Source organism: Poecilia mexicana, unplaced genomic scaffold (assembly GCF_051168715.1).
Source record: "Poecilia mexicana isolate PSO_F unplaced genomic scaffold, ASM5116871v1 scaffold_21, whole genome shotgun sequence".
Taxonomy (NCBI): Eukaryota; Metazoa; Chordata; class Actinopteri; order Cyprinodontiformes; family Poeciliidae; genus Poecilia; species Poecilia mexicana.
Window position 1 is genome coordinate 4,177,097 of NW_028263390.1, and position 20,316 is coordinate 4,197,412.

At 41.6% G+C, this 20,316-nt stretch overlaps 2 protein-coding genes across 2 annotated transcripts; one reads left to right on the plus strand and one right to left on the minus strand.

Moving 5' to 3' along the window:
* Positions 1-4,064: 4,064 nt before the first annotated feature.
* On the minus strand, positions 4,065-7,871 carry paqr8 (progestin and adipoQ receptor family member VIII). Its single transcript, XM_014973905.2, has 2 exons — positions 7,649-7,871; positions 4,065-5,313 (listed from the first exon to the last, which is right to left on the minus strand). The coding sequence occupies exon 2, from the start codon at positions 5,288-5,290 to the stop codon at positions 4,220-4,222; it is 1,071 nt and encodes a 356-aa protein (XP_014829391.2). The 5' UTR covers positions 5,291-5,313; positions 7,649-7,871; the 3' UTR covers positions 4,065-4,219.
* A 1,525-nt stretch (positions 7,872-9,396) lies between these two features.
* On the plus strand, positions 9,397-18,710 carry mcm3 (minichromosome maintenance complex component 3). Its single transcript, XM_014973915.2, has 17 exons — positions 9,397-9,612; positions 9,915-10,027; positions 10,821-11,029; positions 11,512-11,642; positions 11,720-11,958; positions 12,822-12,930; positions 13,004-13,157; positions 13,945-14,076; positions 14,158-14,366; positions 14,439-14,613; positions 14,699-14,825; positions 15,377-15,527; positions 16,062-16,202; positions 16,293-16,402; positions 17,756-17,829; positions 18,041-18,140; positions 18,239-18,710. Exons 1-17 carry the CDS (start codon positions 9,538-9,540, stop codon positions 18,435-18,437), a joined length of 2,448 nt encoding a protein of 815 aa, XP_014829401.2. The 5' UTR covers positions 9,397-9,537; the 3' UTR covers positions 18,438-18,710.
* Positions 18,711-20,316: the final 1,606 nt, after the last annotated feature.

The window sequence follows — 20,316 nt, forward strand, 5'->3', positions numbered from 1 at the left end:
CAAATTTCCAAAATTGTATTGAACATAGAAGGTTTTCCAGTTTGAAAGAAGACCCCTACAGACCAACACAGTGGCCAGATACATAATTGTCCTGTCTGCAGACAGTCTTCCTTTTTCTTAAAGAAGAGGTCATGTAAGCAGAAGCCTCCAGCTGCATACCACCAACACAAATCTGACCTTTCACTCACTTTTTCCTGCTTCCTTCCATAAACCTGAAAACAAATTCCCAAGACTCTGACTTGACGATGGCGTCCAGAGTCTCCACTACAGTAGGTAACTTTTATAAAATAAAATATAGATATATATTTTTTTTTACATATTGGTTAAACCTGTCACTATGTCCTGACAGTAGAATATCAGACAGACGATCTGTGAAAACATCAAGCTCCTTTGGTGCCTCCTTGTGGTCCTACTGCCATCTGCAGAAACACAACTAGGAAACAACCAATCAGAGCCAGGAAGAAGGTTGCAGTAGTGTTAATCATTTTAGTGTGCACCGCTAGATGTGACTTTTGGCAGGACAAGGTTTCACCAAATATTAGCCTAGCTAAAGAAAGTGAAGTTGGGATGAATTTCAGGAGAAAAGGCCTTAAGAATAATTTGAATGCATATAGCTGAACTGTAAAGATACAGGCTAGTAGAGGAACCTGAGTCCTGACCCTTCATTTTTGGCAATGTAGTGTATGTGAGGCAGAAACAAATGAAACACGGTGTGGATACTTTCATATGCTAGCCCAAACTAATGAAAACCACGTTCACAAGTTTGTGGTTGTTTTGTGATCAATCAACCACAAAATGTTTGCTGTAATATAATGTTTGTGTATTGATTTTGTGTCTATTGGTGCAATGGTTCCCCCCACACACACAAACACACACTCACAAACACTCATCTTTTCACTATTATATAATCTGCTGAAGATACAACCCATGTCTGAGTGATGTCTGAACAATGTCTGCGTGTGCAAAGGAAAATCAGCAGCCACTCTCCCACAGCACAGGATATGGAGGAAAATCATGGCCAATTTCACATATTTGGACTGCTGTCCTGAAAGCCTGATTTGTGCAAACAGGAAACCAGCAAACAAATAACTTCTCTTTGTTTGCAGAGGAAAATAGGATTACTGCTTGGGTGCATGAATCCACAGGGTTCATTCGCCCACTCCAGGAAAACCTCAATTAATGCTGAACCCTTTGAATCTCAAGTAAAAACCCATTTATTAATAAAGCGCTACTTAGAATTTGCTCACAGTGAAATCTGATACTCACAGATAAAACTTAACACAGCCAGTTTGCTGGGGGGCGGGGGGAAAACAGCAGGAACAACAAACTTTCTCCAAAGTTTACACAACTGCACACGTGAATTTATAAGGTTATTTAGCCTGGGGGAAGAGTCAAACAAAGGCTTAAAATAAGAATATTTCACATATTTGCCTTCAGTTGTAAATCAAATGCACGGCACTGACAAAGTTTAGTGACATCCCTCAATCAGGGTGTTTTCTTTGGAAGGAGTTCTGATCCCTGGGTTGGCCCTGAAACCTGTCACCGCAGAATTTACTCCACATACTGGGAACTAAAGGTGTGGCTCCTACGTCAGGGTGGCTTAAGAGACAGAAAGTCCCACCCAGCAAACACCTGGTAGAACAACACAGAAAGCCAGTCAGCCCATTTTACTGACAAGGTAACAAAGATCTTCCTCTGTTTTACATCAGTACATGAGCGCTCAAGGTTCATGTAACATGATAGAATGTCAAGATTCTCTGACCAGTGAATATACTTGCCTTGCTTTCTTGTTGCACAATGCAACAAAGTGCGTGACCCTGGTGACCTTTCCTGCCCACACATTTTTTAGAAGCCTGGTCAGGTCGGGCATTTCACCTACTTGAAGGGCCGATATGCCAATGAGCCTTCAATCAGTCTGCATTTAGGATAAATGAGCCCCTTTGTTCACCTAAACCCCTGATTCTGGTTTGGCCACTTTGCTGAATGCAATAATCCAGATTTGCTCTCTCACTCTGTACTTTCTTTCTGCTTGTGGCAACAAGAGCAAGGGAGTATTAAAAGTTTGGCCAATGCTAAACACTTGGATAAGCCAGTTTCTTGAATTGTATATACAATAAAAGCAAACCCCCCTCTTCCTTACTCACCCCTTTTGCCCTATGAGGGCTGGTTTATTTGACTGTTTGGGTCCTTTAATGTAAGTGAAGCACACTTTAAGTTGTACTTTGTTTTATTAGTTGATTTTAAATTTCTACTTCGTAATCCATGACTTCCTCTTTCCCTGGGGTATAAACATGGCTTGGCACAGACAGCCACTCCTTTTAGCCACCGGCCACTAAGCTGGACACAAACACATTTTATCTTGGCACCATATGGAGTGAGCAGGGATTCTCCACAGTTCATTGTTGGAGAACTGCAGCAAAGAGTGGTATCTTTTGGTTACCAAGTCTCCATGACAACAATCCAAACTGGGAGTGATGAATGAAAACAAACGTTACCATCACACAAATGTAAAGCAGGAGTTTGCTAAATGCTGCTGGTGCTTTAGCTGGAACCTTTTGCTTTTAGTGAGAGACTGATTGATCTTTTCAGCTGAGTTTGGTGTGAAACCTAAAGAATACACAGAAAAGCACCTCAATGTCCATTGGCAAGTATAGAGGAGGCTTTGTTATGCTGTGGAGCTCATGTTCTCTCCCACTTGCAGAGCGTGTAATCAAGAACTCTTAAAAGGCATTATCTTGTAGATCTTAAGTATTTTTGCTTAGTTTCTAGTGCAAACATCTTAATACGCTTGAAATGAGACAAAACTAACTTACAAGTAACTTTTCAGCGAGATATAGGAGCTTATTTTAAGTCAATTCCTTAATATTGAGGAAAAAGTACTTGTTCCATTGGCAGATTATTTCACTTATCAACACATTTTTCCCATAAGTGCTTTTTCATCCTAATTAAGGAATTATGTACTTGAATCAAGCTCCTGTTTCTTGCTGAAAAGTTACTTGTAAGTTAGTTTTGTCTTTTTTCCAAGTGCACTAAGTTATTTGCAGTAGAAACTAGACAAAAATACTTGGTAAGATTTTGTGTTTTTGAAGTGATAGACTTAACATATGTCATCATTGGGTCTTCAGAGAGGATAAAGACAGACATGATTTACCAGATATGCAGTGCAAATGGAAAGTACTCTCAACGCTTCACTTTTTTGCACTTTTAATGTTGCAGCGTTATTCCAAGTTGTTTTAAATTCAATTTCTTTCCTCAAAATTCAACACTTAAGTGCAACATTATGACAATGTATAATTCTTTTGTGTGTTTTGCAAAACTCCACCAAGAATTAACATTTACATAAGTATTCAAGGGATTTGCCAGAGAAGTTCAAAATACATGTTTCCACAACTTAAACGGAATCCACCTGTGGTACATATAGTTGACTGGACTTGATCTGGAAAGGAACACACCCCTCTATGCAAGGTGAAGAAACTAAAGTGGAACTGTTTGGCCATGATGACCTTTGTTACATTTGGGAAAAAAAGTAACGATGTAACTCCCTTATAAGCCTTGGAACAACATCACAACGGCTGCAGGAGGAACTGGTGCTTTCATATCATGTACCAAATCACAGATGGCGTCATGAGAAAGGAACATTATTTTGAGATATTAAAGCAACATTGAAAGACGTCAACCAGGAAGTAAAAGAATTGGTGGACATTGGTCTTCCAAATGGGCAATGACCTTTAGCATCCAGCCAAATAATCTTCCAAATTTTAACTTAAATCAGACCAAACGTTGATCCGATTTAACTGCAGACAGTGAGGGGAAAAAAGTGGATGTGTCTTTTTATTCAGTGTAAGTAAACATCTGGTTTCAAGTGAATGTGCATACGAATCTAAGTTATTTTTGGGGTTAGGTCAATCTGGTACAAGAACCATTTCAGTGGGAGCATTGTCCACTGTTGAAAATTTGGCTGAGCCATACTTAGCTAACTATGAGGTACACTGAGCCAAGCATTTCTTTCACTAATTAAACCCTTCAGGAATTTTCAGATGACCCGATAAATGGACCAGCACAGATTCCGTTAAAGCTGGCTTTATTGTTTAGATATTAAAAGTAATCACACTCTTCAGAGACACAAGCTGTTAAATACATAAATTAAAAGTTACATCCGATTGAATACTCGTAGAAATCACTGAGCCTAGGGCTCTTTCTGCACACGCAAAAAAGATTGTCACTTTTTCTTCTCTACATGTTGAAGTATTTTGTTCATGTGCCTCATGGCTATAAGAGCTGTGAGGATGCAACACATGAAGAGACAGGGGAAGGACACACAAGCCCACCACAGCTGCCGTTCTCCAAACACATCCAGCACTGCGTCCCGTCGCCTGGCGTAGTCCAGAAACAAAGCCTCCAGCTGGAACACGGTGCACAGGGACAGGAACAGGTGGAACACCTGATGACCCTGGCCCACAAAGTCACAGCGGCCGGGGAAAAAACGCTCCGGAATTGGACAGGAGAAGAAGAAGGCAGCCAAAATGAATGAGCCAATCTGCAGGGCGTGAAAGGGGAGGGAGGCCTCCTGTGACCAGGGGACGGTGAGCAGACGGTGGGCTATGGGGCTAATATCTAGCACGTAGGCGAGGCTGGTGGGGATCAGCTGGCAGATTTTACGCTGCAGTGGATACGGCCGCCTGTACCTGGCCTTCGCAAAACAGCAGCCGGCGCAGGAGAGCCACCCAAAGAAGGCAGCACCAGGCAGAAACATCATCCCAATACTGTCTCTCCACGCTGGCTCAGAGGAGTAGAAGAAATGGCCGAGTGAGCAGCCATACTGGTATACCGCCACACCCACGTAGTCCAAAAAGAAGAAGTAGTAGTGCGCACGCTCGGAATGAGACTGCAGGAGGTGAGCTGCCACACTGAGGCACAGATATGTGAGAGAAGACACCATGAAGAGGACGAGAGGCAGGGAGGCTGCATCCGAGGTGTACCCCAGGGTGCCCACGTTGGCCCACCAGAGAAACAGCAGTGTTGGAGCTGCAAGCAAGTGAGTCCACACATTCAGGGTTTCGTTGTGCCGCTGGAAGAGGCTCAAGAGGTAGCAGCGCCAGTCTTGCTGGATGGGGCGGTAGCCCGACAGGATGTAGGGCTCTCGGAACAGAGCGGGGACCTGGGAGGCAGCAACGGTGGGGCAAGGTGATGGCAGGGAGGAAGGGAGGAGGTCAGAGAGGCGAAGGAGTCGGCTGAGTTGCTTGACGCTCAGCGTCAAGGTGCTGAACCCCTGCAGGATGTCAGCCGACATGACTTCTGATTGTTACCGTAACCCTGTGGATGAAGGAAAAAGAGTTAGTAAAGGATTTCTGGATTCTACACCGTTTAGCACGCTGGATGCTATGTAATGAATATTTTGTACATAAGACAGTTTCTGTTAAGCTAATTTAAATTTTGTTTTTTCAAAGGAGCACAATCATGAGTGGCATCAATTTTATGGAGACCTTTGAACTTAATATTTTTATACAGGAAAGAACTTAGAAGTGAGAACAGTGCTCAATTTAGTGTTACTTACCCTCAAAAGTGAGAGCATGGGGACAGCGGAGTGTGTTTTCATATCTGGAAGCGTGTACATGATGACATCATCAATATGCTAACTGATGCATGACACCCTGATCTCTATATTTTTTTGTAAAAAGTGATGAATGATTGAGAACTAGTTCATGTTATAACTATGAACACAAAAGGATTCAGCTTTATTGTTTGGACTGAACATAGAACTAAATTTTGTTAGAAATAATTCTTCTTTGTCAATGTTGATCACAGTATCTCAATTGATAGTCCAACTACGTCACATAACCTATCTGATATGGCTCGAACAGTTTTAATCCTACCTTCCTGAAAGAACTTTCTTGTGTGGTACCACAGGGCTCAGTTTTGGAACATCTTCTCTTTCTTTTATACATTTTTACCTTAGGCAAGATAATGAGGCAGTTCCCTGATGTGTCTCACCATTTATATGCTGATGATATTCAGGTCCGTTGCTCTTTTAAGTCTCCTGAATATCTAAATTTGTCCTGTTTGATAAACTGCGTCAGTCATGTCAAACGTATAGAAACATTTATCTCATCTGAGAACTAAATAATGGAAATCAGACAATTTCTTGGTGTACTGGCCTCCTCCATCACACCCAACCTTGGCATCATCTTTGATTCCACCTTGTCATTGGAGTTCCACTCTCGAGGTTGAACCAGAAACTACTTCTTTCAGCAAAGAAATATTTCAAAGCTTTGAACTTTGGCGTGCAAAGTTGGATTAGAAATGATAATTGACGCTTTTGTTTCTTCTCGTGTTGTCTTTTGACATCTTTAGATCGTCTACCGGTACATTTTAGAATTCATTTTTAATTTTCCATCTTTACTTTCAAAGCCTTGTGTGATCAAGCTACATCACCGACCCGTTAGAGCCATATTCCCCTTCTTGTGGTTTGAGATCGTCTGGCCAAAGGCTTTTAACGGTTCCATGAACTCGTCCTAAAACCAGACGAGGTAGGTCAGTTAGAGATATGTTAGATATCCGTTATGTTTTATGGTTGATTTGCGGTTAACCACCATGTTGTTTTATCCAGTGAAAATTGCTATACAAATACAGTTCGCCTCACCTTACCTGCTGTCCGTCCTTAAAATTCCTCTAGTACAGGGGTCCCCAAACTTTTTCCTGCGAGGGCCACATAGCTGTTCCTTTCTCTGGTCGGGGGCCGGTCTTAGTTTTTGGAGAAAGAAACCTTAGAAAATTCCTGTCGACGGGGGGAGGGCTGTTCTGTCTTTGAAACTGTCAAGCGGGGGGGCGACGACACATTCGCGCTTTTAGATAGAGACTGACTAGTATATATTCCATTGAGGGAAAGTTAGTTTCACATCTGCTCAAGCCCCCTGGTGGTTGAAGAAAAATCCACATATAAACCGGAAAATACAATATATGAAAAAAAAACAGTGAATGCTCTCTGGTATGAGGAGGTGGGCCGGATCCGGCATTGTTCAGGGGGCCGGACCAAATGACGTGGCGGGCCGGATCCGGCCCGCGGGCCGTAGTTTGGGGACCCCTGCTCTAGTAGATGCACGTCTAATCCACATGGTGTTGTGCCCTGTCCAAACAAAGGTGAAGACAGTCGCCTGCATGTGTCCCCAACAGTAGCTGAGGTATGTGGCCCGACTTGCAAGAATCACCACCTCTAATGACAGCTACTGAAAGGAATCCAAGCCAACGCCAATGTTGTCACTGGCTACATTGTGAATGGAGCTGTTCCTCTTGCTAAAGGGTGTGCCATCACCTCTACTTCTGAATTGTTTGGCAACACAATCTGAACAGTATATATCTGACCTTGAAATTTAATTTAAAAAAAACAGAGAATATCTGGAGGATTCACAAATTACGTGAGAAATTTGCTTTTAAAAGTGTGTTCTTTTAAGACTACACGTGTTCTCTTCAATGCCGGTTGATTTTGTTGACCTCATTGATATTAAAATAAGTACATGTCTATAATCGCACACAAGAAGAAAGTTTAATGTTGGACTTGTTGTCCATGAAAACATCGCTTCCATAGCGGTGTCATCTATGTTAGAAAAGAATAAAGCGGTTTTGAGAAGGAGGAGGAGGAACAACTTTTTACCTGCAGCTGCCGAACAGGACGGACACTTGCTGCTCTCCCGAACTCTCGCGTCCCTTCAAGCAGCCGGTGGGGAAGAGGCCCGTTAACGCTGCCCGGCACGTCCAGACGACTCCTTCATGTTGAGCTGAGGAGGAGGTCTCATTCGGGAGGGAACCGGCAGAAAAGCCCAGCGGTTGACCCGAAGCGACAGCCCCGGAGAGCTGGAGGTGTGGGCGGGGTTTGACTGACCAGGAACGCCCTGAGGGGAGCTTTAACTGCCAAAAGTTAATACAACGCGTTTCCAAATTCAAAAATCATATGTTAAAAATGCTTTATTTTTAATTTAAGTTATTTGATTTCTTCTTACATTTAAATATGTCAAAACATTAAAAAATGTAGCGCCTCCACTATTTTAGTCTAAATCAAACACACTTGACATAAGACAGACACAAATAATGTAAAAGTAGCTTTTCAGCAAGAGAAATGTTAGTTTCTTTCTTGAATATTTATAAAACGTAGTTGCTCCGCTGTCAGATTTTTCACTTAAAACACGAAAAATGTCTTGTTATAAGTGGGAAATGAATATGCCAGTGAAACTAGTTCTTCTTCTTTTTTAAAATCTATACTCAAGAATTATTCAGTTAAAACAAACTTAACTGTCTTGCTGAAAAGTTGTATTTTTGTCTTATTTCAAGTCATATTTGCACTAGAAACTAGACAAAAATTCTTGGTAAGATTTTTTTTTTACTCCATTGATTCATTCTATAGAGTGTGTGATACATTTCAAGTGTTTATTTCTGCTCAATTTGATAACTAATAATAATAATAATAATAATAATAATAATAATAATAATAATAATAATAATAATAATAATAATAATAACTGAAATTCGGTTTTTCAGAGAATTTAGAAAATTCCGTCAGGTCAATAACAAATGAGTTTTAATAAACAAATGTTATAATATGACTGCATAACAAAAAGGAAGCAAGCTCTGCTCCAATAACTCAAAAGAAATTAAATAAAAACCTGAATTATGTATGTAATAAATCTGGTTAATGTGTAAGTTTAATTCTTTTTAACTTAATTACTGAAAGAAATACATATGAAGTATTCTAATGTATTGAAATGCTAAATTCTTTTAATTTGCTATTTTTCTATGGAACATAACTAAAAACAGATTAAATATTTGTTTTCAAAACTCCTCTTTTTAGTTATCTTTTTGTGGTATTTACAAAGTAGAGAATAATTGAAGAGTATAAGGAAATTAAAAATGGTTTTAAAATTCTTTGCAAATAAAAAAGAAATCTGTATAGTGTGGCATATGTATTCACTTTCCAAAATAGCTCAAGCTCAGTCACATTGGATTCGGTAAATTTTGTGGCAGTAGTTGCCTTTATTTGCGGTATTTAGACAAAGGGACAGATGTAGTAAAGGTCCCGGCGTCGGGACCTGCGAGGACGTAGTGACGCTTATTCCACTGTCTTGCTCTCCAGTAAATTCATATAATCTATACGGCTAGTTTTGTCTCAGTGTTGAGTTGTAATAGACAAAAAAAGTTTTTTTTGTCGCCATCTGCTGGTCAAAATTAAAAACGCACACTCATCGTGTCGTTTCCTCCGTTTCCTCGACCACTAACGACCCCGCCTCTTCCTTCTCGTTTTCGCGGCACTTCTCCGCGAGGGCGGAGTCGCGCTTCAACCGGAGCATTCTATTGGACAGCTTCACGTCGACCCGCCGAGAATGCAAACAGCACGTTTCGCGTCGGACCAATCGCGTATCACGCTTCATTCGCTCGCGGGACGCAGTGGCGCGAAAAGCTTTCAGTCGGTCGTGCGGTGAAGCATCAGCGGGGAAGAGCAGCTCCGAGACTTTAGCGGCTTTTTAGAAGAAAGTAACTAATCGGATAAAAATGGCAACCGATACTGCAGATGACAGGGAGATGAGGGAAGCACAGAGGGACTACCTGGACTTTCTGGACGACGATGTGAGTGACGCTTTTGTCCGGTTAAAAAAACATCAACAACAAAGGACATTCATGTGCAGTTATGAAAAAGCATGTGGTCTAATTATTTAATCTAATGATTTGGAAAATAGAAAACAAAGAATACATTTATCAGCTTAAAAGTAACAGCAGTTCTTATAATCTTGTTGAAGTTGATGCAAACGTTAATGCGCATTTTATTTTATTTTAGTTTCATTATACAATGATGTCACTGTTTCATCAAACGTTAACTTCCGGGTGTGGTGTTTTTAAAAATTATTGTTATTATTTTCTTCAAATCGCAGCAAGACCAAGGCATTTATCAAAGCAAAGTCCGGGATATGATCAGTGAGAATAAAGCCCGGCTCATCGTGAACATCAACGACCTGAGGAGGCGCAACGAGACCCGGGCTGCTAAGTAAGACACACAGGATTGCGAGCACCGGTATTTAGAAATACCGATTCTGAATGCTAATAACTAAAACATGAAATGATCTGAGGCTTTTACACCAATTAAAAGCATCTCTCAGAGGAAGTAAATAGCTTTTTAGATCAGTGTATTCAAGGAGGTAGCTCTCTACTGCCTCTTGTGGACGAAAACAACACTAATTACCCTGCTTTGGAAAATTAGCCGCAACTATTGAACTTTTCCACACTTTATGTCGTCACAACTACTCTCTGGATCAACATAAACTAATATACGACTAGTTGCATTAGCTTAAAGTGATTGTTTAAAAAATATTTGACAAGTAAAGACTCTTAAGATTAATTTGGATTACCTCTGAGCAACACAACCAGTTGCCATCTTGAGTCATTAGTTGGTCGACCCAACTGGTGTATTTTAAATATGGCTGTTGTGTGTTGGCTCCCTACCTTATGATGAAACATGGTGTTGGCAACATCATGCTGAAGGGATGCTTCTCTTCTAAGGGAACACGCAACATAGCCAGAGTTAGCTTGGTGGTTTTACCTTCCAGCAGGATAACAACCCTAGACACCCACAAAATGGAAAGGTTTAGATAAGTGTATTTATGTGTTTGAATGGACTACTCAAAGTCTAGACCTAAATCCATTTGGCAATACTTGGAAATGTATCTTCACAAATGGCTGACACGCTATCCGACTGTGCCTGATTTGTTTTACACAATAAAAACGTTTGTAGTTTTTCTGTGTATTAACATAGTGGTCTAATCTCTCTTCCTGTCCCTCAGACTGATGGGCAACGCGTTTGAGGAGCTGCTGGCGTTCCAGCGGGCTCTGAAGGACCTGGTGGCCTCGGTGGATGGGACCTACGCCAAGCAGCACGAGGAGTTCTTCATTGGCCTGGAGGGGAGCTTCGGCTCCAAGCACGTCTCCCCACGAACCCTGACCTCCCGCCTGCTGGGCAGCATGGTGTGTGTGGAGGGCATCATCACCAAGTGTGAGTTTCGCCATTCCGATTTCCAGTGGGGACTGCTGGCACAAGAACAACCTTGGTCTTATCTTTCATTTAAAAAGTAGATTATCCAAATTAAAGCGATGGTTACAATTTGATGAATTTGAAATGGAATACCTTTAGGTACTTACCTATATGTGTTGGTGTCCTTGAAGGCAGTGCTAGTTCCAACTGAGCTCTTTGAACCGCTGAGTGGTTGTCACGGGAGATTGAAGGATTTCCCAAACATGCGAAAAGAATCAGGACAACACTGATGGTGTGATTTTGATGACGGAATGACATTACAGCATCATTTAAAGCTCACAAAAGTTCTAAATAATACTGCCCCTTAAAGGTCATTTTGCTAAATTCTTAAGATTAAGTAAATGGCAAAATTATTTCCCTTTTGCATTAGCGCCACCTAGTGTCCGTCTGTGCAAGTTCCTGCGGATTTCTATGTGTATTCATTCTTTGCGTGAACATTCCAGGTTCCCTGGTTCGTCCCAAAGTGGTGCGCAGCGTCCATTACTGTCCCGCCACCAAGAAGACGATGGAGAGGAAGTACACAGACATGACCTCTTTGGACGCCTTCCCCTCCAGCGCTATTTACCCCACTAAGGTACGCACTCGAAGGAGGTCCCTTCTGAAGCGTTGCGGTGAAAACCCGCCAAATATTCATCGTGAATATTCTGACAGGACGAGGAGAACAACCCTCTAGAGACGGAATTCGGCCTGTCCATCTACAAGGACCACCAGACCATCACGGTGCAGGAGATGCCGGAGAAAGCGCCGGCAGGCCAGCTGCCTCGCTCCGTGGACATCATCCTGGACAACGACCTGGTGGACGTGGTCAAACCGGGAGACCGGGTGCAGGTGATCGGAACATACCGCTGCCTGCCGGGGAAGAAGGGAGGATTCACCTCTGGCACGTTCAGGTGGGACTGGTGCAAGAAATACTGGGCTGGATGTTGACGCAGTTATATTATTAGATTGATTCATTCAAGGTCTCAGCAGGTTGCAGCAAGTTTTGAAAATGACGGCACAAGTTGGTGGACAAGTTTGAATTGTCCACCACAGGGGCGCCAAATAAGCACAGTATTTAAACAGCAGGTCTTTGAGTGCCACGCTGAGGTTGAGGCATCAAGTGATGCTCTGGGGCATAGGGTCTTTCTTTTTTTCCTTAATTTTTTCTTTTATCATACACTGAAAGTGTCAAAATAAACCAGCTCATACAAACACTCTGTACAGGCCGAATACACCGTCACCTTCCTAAAATAATGGTCATTTTTTATTAGGTGATTTATTTATTTTTATCTGAATCATCTTTTGGCAGTAAACATGCTGGGGTGATTTTAATTTGTTTTTTCTCTAGTTTTTTATTTCTCACACATTCATTGAAAGTGTTAAAATTAAAAGAACTAAGACAAATGTGTTGTCAAAACATAAAAAAGAGGAATATGATGGGGAAGGAGAACAATAAGACAAAAAAAAATTAAACTTCTGTCAATATTGCAAGTATGGAAAATGAAAAAGAAAAAAAATTCAGGGACTTTTTTTTAATCATTACCATGCAAAATCACCTTGCTCTGAAACAAGGTGGTGGCAGTGTTATGCTAAAGGGATCTTTTTCCTGGATGACGCAAAAGATCATGCTACTAAGTATGTCTGGAGAGCTGAAAAACGGTGGTGGCAGCACCATGCTGTGTGCATGTTGAGGGAAACAATCCAAATGCGATGCATTTCTAAAATCAGTACCTGATTCAAACTGTTGTATTTGTTCCACTGCTGCCCCCTGCAGGACCATCATGATAGCGTGTCACATAAAGCAGATGAGCAAAGAGGTGTCTCAGTCGTTCTCTGCCGACGACGTGGCCAAGATCAGGAACTTCAGCCGGACCCGCTCCGTGGTAAGTCCGAAACCCGGCGGGCATTGAAGGGGAAACGTATGTGAAGGCGCTGAGTCGGCTCCTCCTCTTTCAGAACGTGTTCAACCAGCTGGCCCGCTCGCTGGCGCCTAGCATCCACGGCCACGACTACATCAAGAAGGCCATCCTCTGCATGCTGCTGGGTGGCGTGGAGAAGGTTCTGGAGAACGGCACGCGTATCCGAGGAGACATCAACGTCCTGCTCATCGGTACCTCAGCTGCATTCACCATGAGTCTGTTCAGAGGGAACCTGTGCAGTTTCCAGCAAAATTTTGTTTTCTTCTTCTTTTTTTTTTTAAACCACTGTGGCTGTTTGAGTGCCAAGTGTTTGTAAGAATACAAGTTCTCATCTCTGCGTTCCAGATTACTGATTTTTGATTCAGCAGAATGAGCTCATTCACTGTGGACTAGACTAGTAGCTTCAACCAAAAGTCATTAATGAGTTTAGGAGGAATAAACATGAGCTTGTGATGTGGAATGTCTTAATATCAGGTTTCTATGTATGGAATTGGATTTTTATTGTTTCGAATTTAAGATAAGTTTGAGATGTCACTATTTAAGTCATTGATCATTGTGGTTTTTTCAGTTGCTAACAGCTAAAACCAGTCAGAAATAAGTTTTTTTTTCTTTTTCCTTTTTTGTAAGCGAATCTGTATTTGATCCAGATTTTTAACGTCGACTTGAACTGTGGTGGTGAAATGCGTGTTTTTTTTTTGTTTTTTTTTCTTTACTACCCTGATTCAGCAGGGAGAGCTTCAACTCTGTTGAATGATTTGTGTGGCAGAATCATATGATGAAACCCAACTAGGTGGATGAAATGCCTTAAATCTGACAGGAAAAAAGATATATATAATTTTTTTAATTTTGAAATTGATATTTGTTTAGAAAATCAACCTCAATGGAAAAAAAAAAATTCCACATTAGGAATTTTGAATTCAAGTACCTATCTTGTTCATTTTTGGAAAATACTTCTTCGTCACGTTTGCTCTCCTTCAGGTGACCCATCGGTGGCCAAATCCCAGCTGCTGCGCTACGTCCTCCACACGGCGCCCAGAGCCATCCCCACCACCGGCCGAGGCTCCTCTGGCGTGGGTCTGACCGCTGCCGTCACCACCGATCAGGAGACCGGTACTTTCCCTCCCACCACCCACACAAACTGGTTCTTCTGCTTTTGAATCTGGCAACCTATCGATTCTTTCCCTCCGTCAGGAGAGCGGCGCTTGGAGGCGGGCGCCATGGTGCTGGCCGACCGCGGCGTGGTGTGCATCGACGAGTTCGACAAGATGTCTGACATGGACCGCACGGCCATCCATGAGGTGATGGAGCAGGGCCGGGTTACTATCGCCAAGGCCGGCATCCACGCCCGGCTCAATGCCCGCTGCTCCGTGCTGGCAGCGGCCAACCCGGTCTACGGCAGGGTGAGTTAAAAACCGCGTCTCTGCGTCCTGTGGTGAAACACTGTCGCTCACCTTCCTCCATCTCCTCCACAGTACGACCAGTACAAAACCCCCATGGAGAACATCGGCCTGCAGGACTCGCTGCTGTCGCGTTTCGACCTGCTCTTTATCATGCTGGACCAGATGGACCCAGAGCAGGACCGCGAGATCTCGGACCACGTGCTGAGGATGCACCGTTACCGCGACCCCCGCGAGCAGGAGGGAGCAGGTACCGAATATCACTGGCTGTAAGACCGCCGCTCCCTGTCGGGACCCCACATTCTGATGCCATTTTATTCTGGTCTTGCGTCCAGCCATGACGCTGGGCGGGTCGGTGGACGTGCTGGCCACGGATGACCCGGACGCCATGACGGAGGAGCATGAGGAGCTGCAGATTTACGAGAAACACAACAACCTGCTGCATGGAAGCAAGAAGAAGAAGTAAGGCTTTAAGGCTTTTTGAGACCATTATGCCTGGAATTTAAGACCTGTATTACGACAGAAATGTACAAAAGAAAATTGCATGTTGCCATCCTTCTAAAAATAATGCTTAAAACATCTTTTGGAAAGAAAGCGGTGGGTTTCTTTTTGCAAAAATTGACCTGCACCATTATTTTAGGAAGATGACAATATTTTCATAACTGTGGCAAGATTTTTGGTACAAAAGGGCACACAACAGATGTGACTCAGTGGTAAATATAAATATTGTCTAGTCATCTGGCAATAAATTTTCACATTCCCCTGATGTACTGATAGACACTAATTAGTGGTAGCCTTAACTGCCTCAAGTCCCAATGGAATGAAAATGTCTCTGTCAACTCAAACACAAAACAAATTACATAGAAAATACAAAATGAAATGGAACCTGTGATTCATGTATTTTTAAGGCCTTTATTTCAGATGCATGAATTTAAGTCTTTTTAAGGACATGTTTTAGGAAGTGTCTGAAGTACAAAAGGTGTGCAAGCAATAAGCTGTTCGCTTTGTTCCAGGGATAAGATTTTGAGTAAGGAGTTCATGAGGAAGTACATCCACATCGCTAAGATTATCACGCCTGTGCTGACCGAGGAAGCAGCCAATCACATCGCAGAGGAGTATTCCAGGCTGAGGAGTCAGGAGCAGCTGGCAGCCGATATTGCCAGGGTGAGCGCTTCACATCAACCTTCAAACTAAATTGATTTTTTTCTTCAATTAAATTTTCAGTTTTAAAAAATTTTATTTGGGGAAAATCTGTATTTTTTTTTCCTACCCCATCAATGTACAGTTTGGATTTCCATAGTTCAGATAGATGTCAGCCCACACATGGAGTATCATCTTTTTTGAAAGGGGTGTTTTGCAAATTTTTTTATTTGGACTTTAAATTCAAATCATTAGATAGAAGAGATGATTGAAGTTAAAGCCAGTTTTCCTACTCTTTTTTTTCCTACTCTTTTCCTGTCATTCCTATTTTACTTTTAAGAAAAAGTGAGAAAAATAAAATTTAGCATTTAAAAGAATCCATTTTATTTTTAGCAAATGGTGCCTAACCCTACTGTAAAAGTTCTTTAAAAAAAAAAAAAAAGAAACACCCCATAAGGTACTTTAGCTTATTCTTAGAGGAAATTGATGGCTGCCTGGAAACCACTGAGATGACTTCAGATGACTGTAAAACATGTAACTGCTTCTTTCCCTGCCCAGACCTCTCCTGTGACGGCCCGTACTCTAGAGACCCTGATCCGCCTCTCCACGGCGCACGCCAAGGCCCGCATGAGCAAGGCGGTGGAGCTGGTGGACACGGAGGTTGCCGTGGAGCTAGTCCAGTTCGCCTACTTTAAGAAGGTTTGTCATCCACTAAGCACTCTAACGGAAATGGATCGAGAACTCCCCAAAAAGCTTGTCTCCATTGTTGTTGTGCCCTTTGTCATTTAGGTTCTGGAAAAAGAAAAGAAGCGCACGAGGCAGGACCGCGACTCTGACTCAGAGGAAGATGACGACGAAGAGGCGCCTCCCAGTCAACGCTCGCAAAGAACTCGGAAGAGGTACCAACACACATCGTTGTACTTTTATACAAACTAAGAACTTTGTATTGACTTTCATTCATTTTAACCTTAGATAAAACTTAATTCACGCCATACCTACGAATCTAACTAGTAGAGTTCATTAGAACAGCAAAAAACTGAGGACAAGGGAAAGGTTCTCATTTTTCACAAATAATCTCCATTTGTTTGTAAATATTGTGAAAATGGTCCCTCTATATGTCATAAGTACACACACATGCCAAAGTGTCCTCATAATTACAACTGTCCCCACAATCATGGTTGTTCATCAACAGTAAGACCTCGTGATGATGGCAAAACAAACACACACTTACTCATATTTTGACTTTGTATCGACTTTCACTCATTTTAGTTACTACATTTATGCTTAACCATTACCAACATATTTCTAACCTTAATCAAAACCTGATTCACATGGTAACACTTTATTTGAAGGGGGTGAAATAAGACTGTCATGACACTGTCATAAACACCTGTCATGAACATGAATAAGCCTTCATGAATATTAATAACTGTTGTCATAAAGCGTCATTCGGTAAATTATGACACTTTTAATACAAAGTTGACATAATTCAAAATGTCTTTGTTATGACAACTTGACATTAACCAATAAATCATTACTGTTTAAACTTTACCTTTGATAACATAAAGTTACCTAATTTTTAAAGTGCAATCAGTAATACTTTTATACCAAATTTATATCAGTAATGATTTCTTGGTTAATGTCAAGTTGTTATAACAGACATTTTGAATAATGTCAACTTTGTATTAAAAGTGTCATAATTTACCGAATGACGCTTTATGACAACAGTCATAAATATTCATGAAGGCTTATTCATGTTCATGACAGGTGTTATGTCATGTTTATGACAGTGTCATGTCAGTCTTATTCAACCCCCTTCAAATGAAGTGTTACCATTTTCACCATACCTGCAAACCTAACCCTATGAACATTATAACCAGAATTTGGCCCCCTAAGGTCCAACGATCTTCAGAAGGTTTGGTGAATAAACCAGAAAAGGTCCTCAATGGGCCTCAAAGCTTGAAGTATTAAGCTTTCATACTTTTTATTTCTCTTAATATTTGCAATCACAAATATTAGTGTTTTTATTTAGATTTTTTGGCAAGAAGAGAAATGGGGTGTTGCTTTTAATATTTTTCGTAGTTAACAAACTGAATACAGTTCACTTTACTCTGGTTCCCTAAAATAAAATCCAGTAAATTCTCTGGCATTTAAGATACAGTAGTTTGATTGGACTAAATGCCAGAATGTTCAACGGGTTGGGGTGCTTGTTGTTGCTCAGATGACTGACATTTCTTTCTTGTGTCATGCAGGGGGCGCCAAGGCTCTCAGAGTAGCGAGCCCTACAGCCCGTATGACTTCAGTGAAGAACAGGATGTCCCTGAGAGTAAGCGGCTGTCTCATCGTCCCACATTGCTTTCTAAATGACTGAACTGAAAACCTCATTTTTTCAGAGAATGAGCCACCTCTCTCTCACAGGCTGGCTTCTCTAACCTTATTCTGCATCAAATGTGGAGGAAATACTTCCTGCTGTGCTCTGAATTCACTAATCACAAAATTTTCAGTTTGAAGTCTCACTCTGAACTTTATTTTTATAGTTCAAGCTGGCACCCCAAAACCGGCCAAACCCCAGCAGCAGGAGGAGGAACCCATGGAGGCCATGTCACAAGCTGAAGGTGGCGAACCCTCAGCCGAGAGGTACGCCACTGATGTTTCTACAACTCCTTCATGTGACGTTTGCGCTAATGATGCATCTGTGCAACCCAATCACGGTTTCTCCTGATCTCTTCTTCCAGGCTGAAGGAGTTCAAGTCATCCCTGTTCGCCGTTTTCCAGTCGGCTCACGCGCAGTCGGTAAAAATGACAAAGCTCATGGATGAGATCAACAAAGAGCGGGAGAGCCGCTTCACGGAGCGCGAGGTTCGTGCCGCCCTGGCCCGCATGCAGGACGACAACCAGGTCATGGTGGCCGATGACATCATCTTCCTCATCTGAGGAAGGATGAGTGTTCCCCAAAAGCAAATTAAATATGGACATAAACATACTGGGTTGTTTCTGTTCATATCCTGAAGATGTTTTGTTGTATCTTTGTGGTGTACCAACCCAATCACTATTGGATAGGACACCGCTGTGTTCTGATTCAGAATTCAGTGAAACAGACATGATGTGGAGTCCAGTTTTGTTAAAAATCTGTAAATAGTTTTTGTTTTTTTTTAAATAAATGTAGCTGATATAAAAAATAAAATTAAATGTTTTGGTGTACTATAACTCAGTTCCTGTGTGTTCTTGGATGGACTAGAACCAAGCTTTGTTATTCCATCTAAAATAAGTTTAGCTTCTGCCTTGCGCTGTCAGTGATGGAAATGTCCAGCTCTGCTGTCAGTGAGCCCCAGCTTGAAATCCAAATTTTGATCTCCATTTTGTCTTGAAATATTTTAATACATTTGGTAAAGTGCTCTAACCCTTACCCTACTTTGTGTTTCTCATAAATCTAATAAAATACATTGAAGTCTGTAGGTGGCAAATGTCGGATCAGATGTAAAATGAAAATCTTGGATTAAAAGATTAGTAAATCTGTTTTGCATTCACTAAATGAGTCAGCGGCAGTTGGTCCTTAGGTGGCGCTGCACTCCAAGACAAGATAAGGAGGTTGGAAAAAAATTAAAACACCGATTAAAAGTCCTCATTCAACAGTGAATTTTCCCTACCAGATTCTTATTTGTCTTATGCTCCTGGTTGTTAGGGGGAAAATAAACATTTGGCCAATCAGCATTGCTGAATTTAATAGGGCACTGGAAATTTCTCCCTTGCCAAAAAAAAAAATGTTTCTATGTAATGCTCGTCCCCATGCAAATAAACAATAAAGAACAACAAAAGCTTATCTCAATTCATTTCTTGATATTGTCGCATTTAGTTATTGTTCGTTTCAAACCGAGTTGCTTTCTTTGAATCAAATTTCCTTGTGGACTTGGTGATCGAAAAAGATGGTCATTAGTTCAGGGAAACTCTGCTGTTTCCCGGAACAACTGTTGCACTTTTGAACGTCTTCCTGCCTCAAGAAGCCTGTTTACAAGAAGTGATTGAAACCCCCATCAGATCCAGGTCTCACTCTGCGTGGGAGGACGATCCTTTAACAATGTAGGCTTCCGCACATGTTGCAAAGCAGGTTTGCGGATCTCTTTTATGCTCTTATTTGGATTTATTAAATAGGCTGCTATGAATCTTATCTGGTGAACTTTGGTTAGATTGACATTTTTGGTAGAAGTGGTTCACAGCAATCACTGCAAACATGTCTCAGGCGTACGCTGAGACTTTCAGTGTGCTCTCATGACTTTGATCAAGCTGAAGATGTGACAAATAGTCGCTTCTGCTTAAAATATTCTCTCTGCTTTTAGTAAATATGAAACAGGCCTTGAGCTCGACACCCACATTTGACACAAATCAGTGTAAAAAAAAAAATAAAAAATTGGAGCAGGATTTGCCCCGTCCTCGTAGAAACGCCAATTTTGTATCCGAGAAGCATGACCTATTGCAATACTAGAGGACTTTGCATCATGTTTATTTGCAAAAATTATACTAAACATCAGTATGTGTCTTTTGTCCTCCTGTCGGGGTGAAGCCCACACTATGAAAATCACTGTGGTAACTGCAACAGAAACACAACAGAACAATTGATTTGTTAAACTCAGTTTGTGATCAAATGTTTCTAATTGCTTGAAGCTGTTTTTGCCTACTGGCTTGTGTTACGGGAATGTCTTCTATTTGCATGCAATCTTACATTTGGATGGCGGCCTACATTTTTGTAGTCGCCAGGGTTTACATGCTTGCCTGGGTTTGCATTGAGGCCTCCGTCTCGTGTGATCATGGTGGGGGC

Excerpts from the sequence above, each read along its gene's own strand:
- paqr8 (XM_014973905.2), bottom strand. The coding sequence starts at position 5,290 with ATGTCGGCTGACATCCTGCAGGGGTTCAGCACCTTGACGCTGAGCGTC.
- mcm3 (XM_014973915.2), top strand. The coding sequence starts at position 9,538 with ATGGCAACCGATACTGCAGATGACAGGGAGATGAGGGAAGCACAGAGG. Across the intron at positions 14,077-14,157 it reads CACCACCGATCAGGAGACCG|GAGAGCGGCGCTTGGAGGCG; the intron begins GTACTTTCCCTC and ends TCCCTCCGTCAG. Across the intron at positions 18,141-18,238 it reads GGCGAACCCTCAGCCGAGAG|GCTGAAGGAGTTCAAGTCAT; the intron begins GTACGCCACTGA and ends CTCTTCTTCCAG.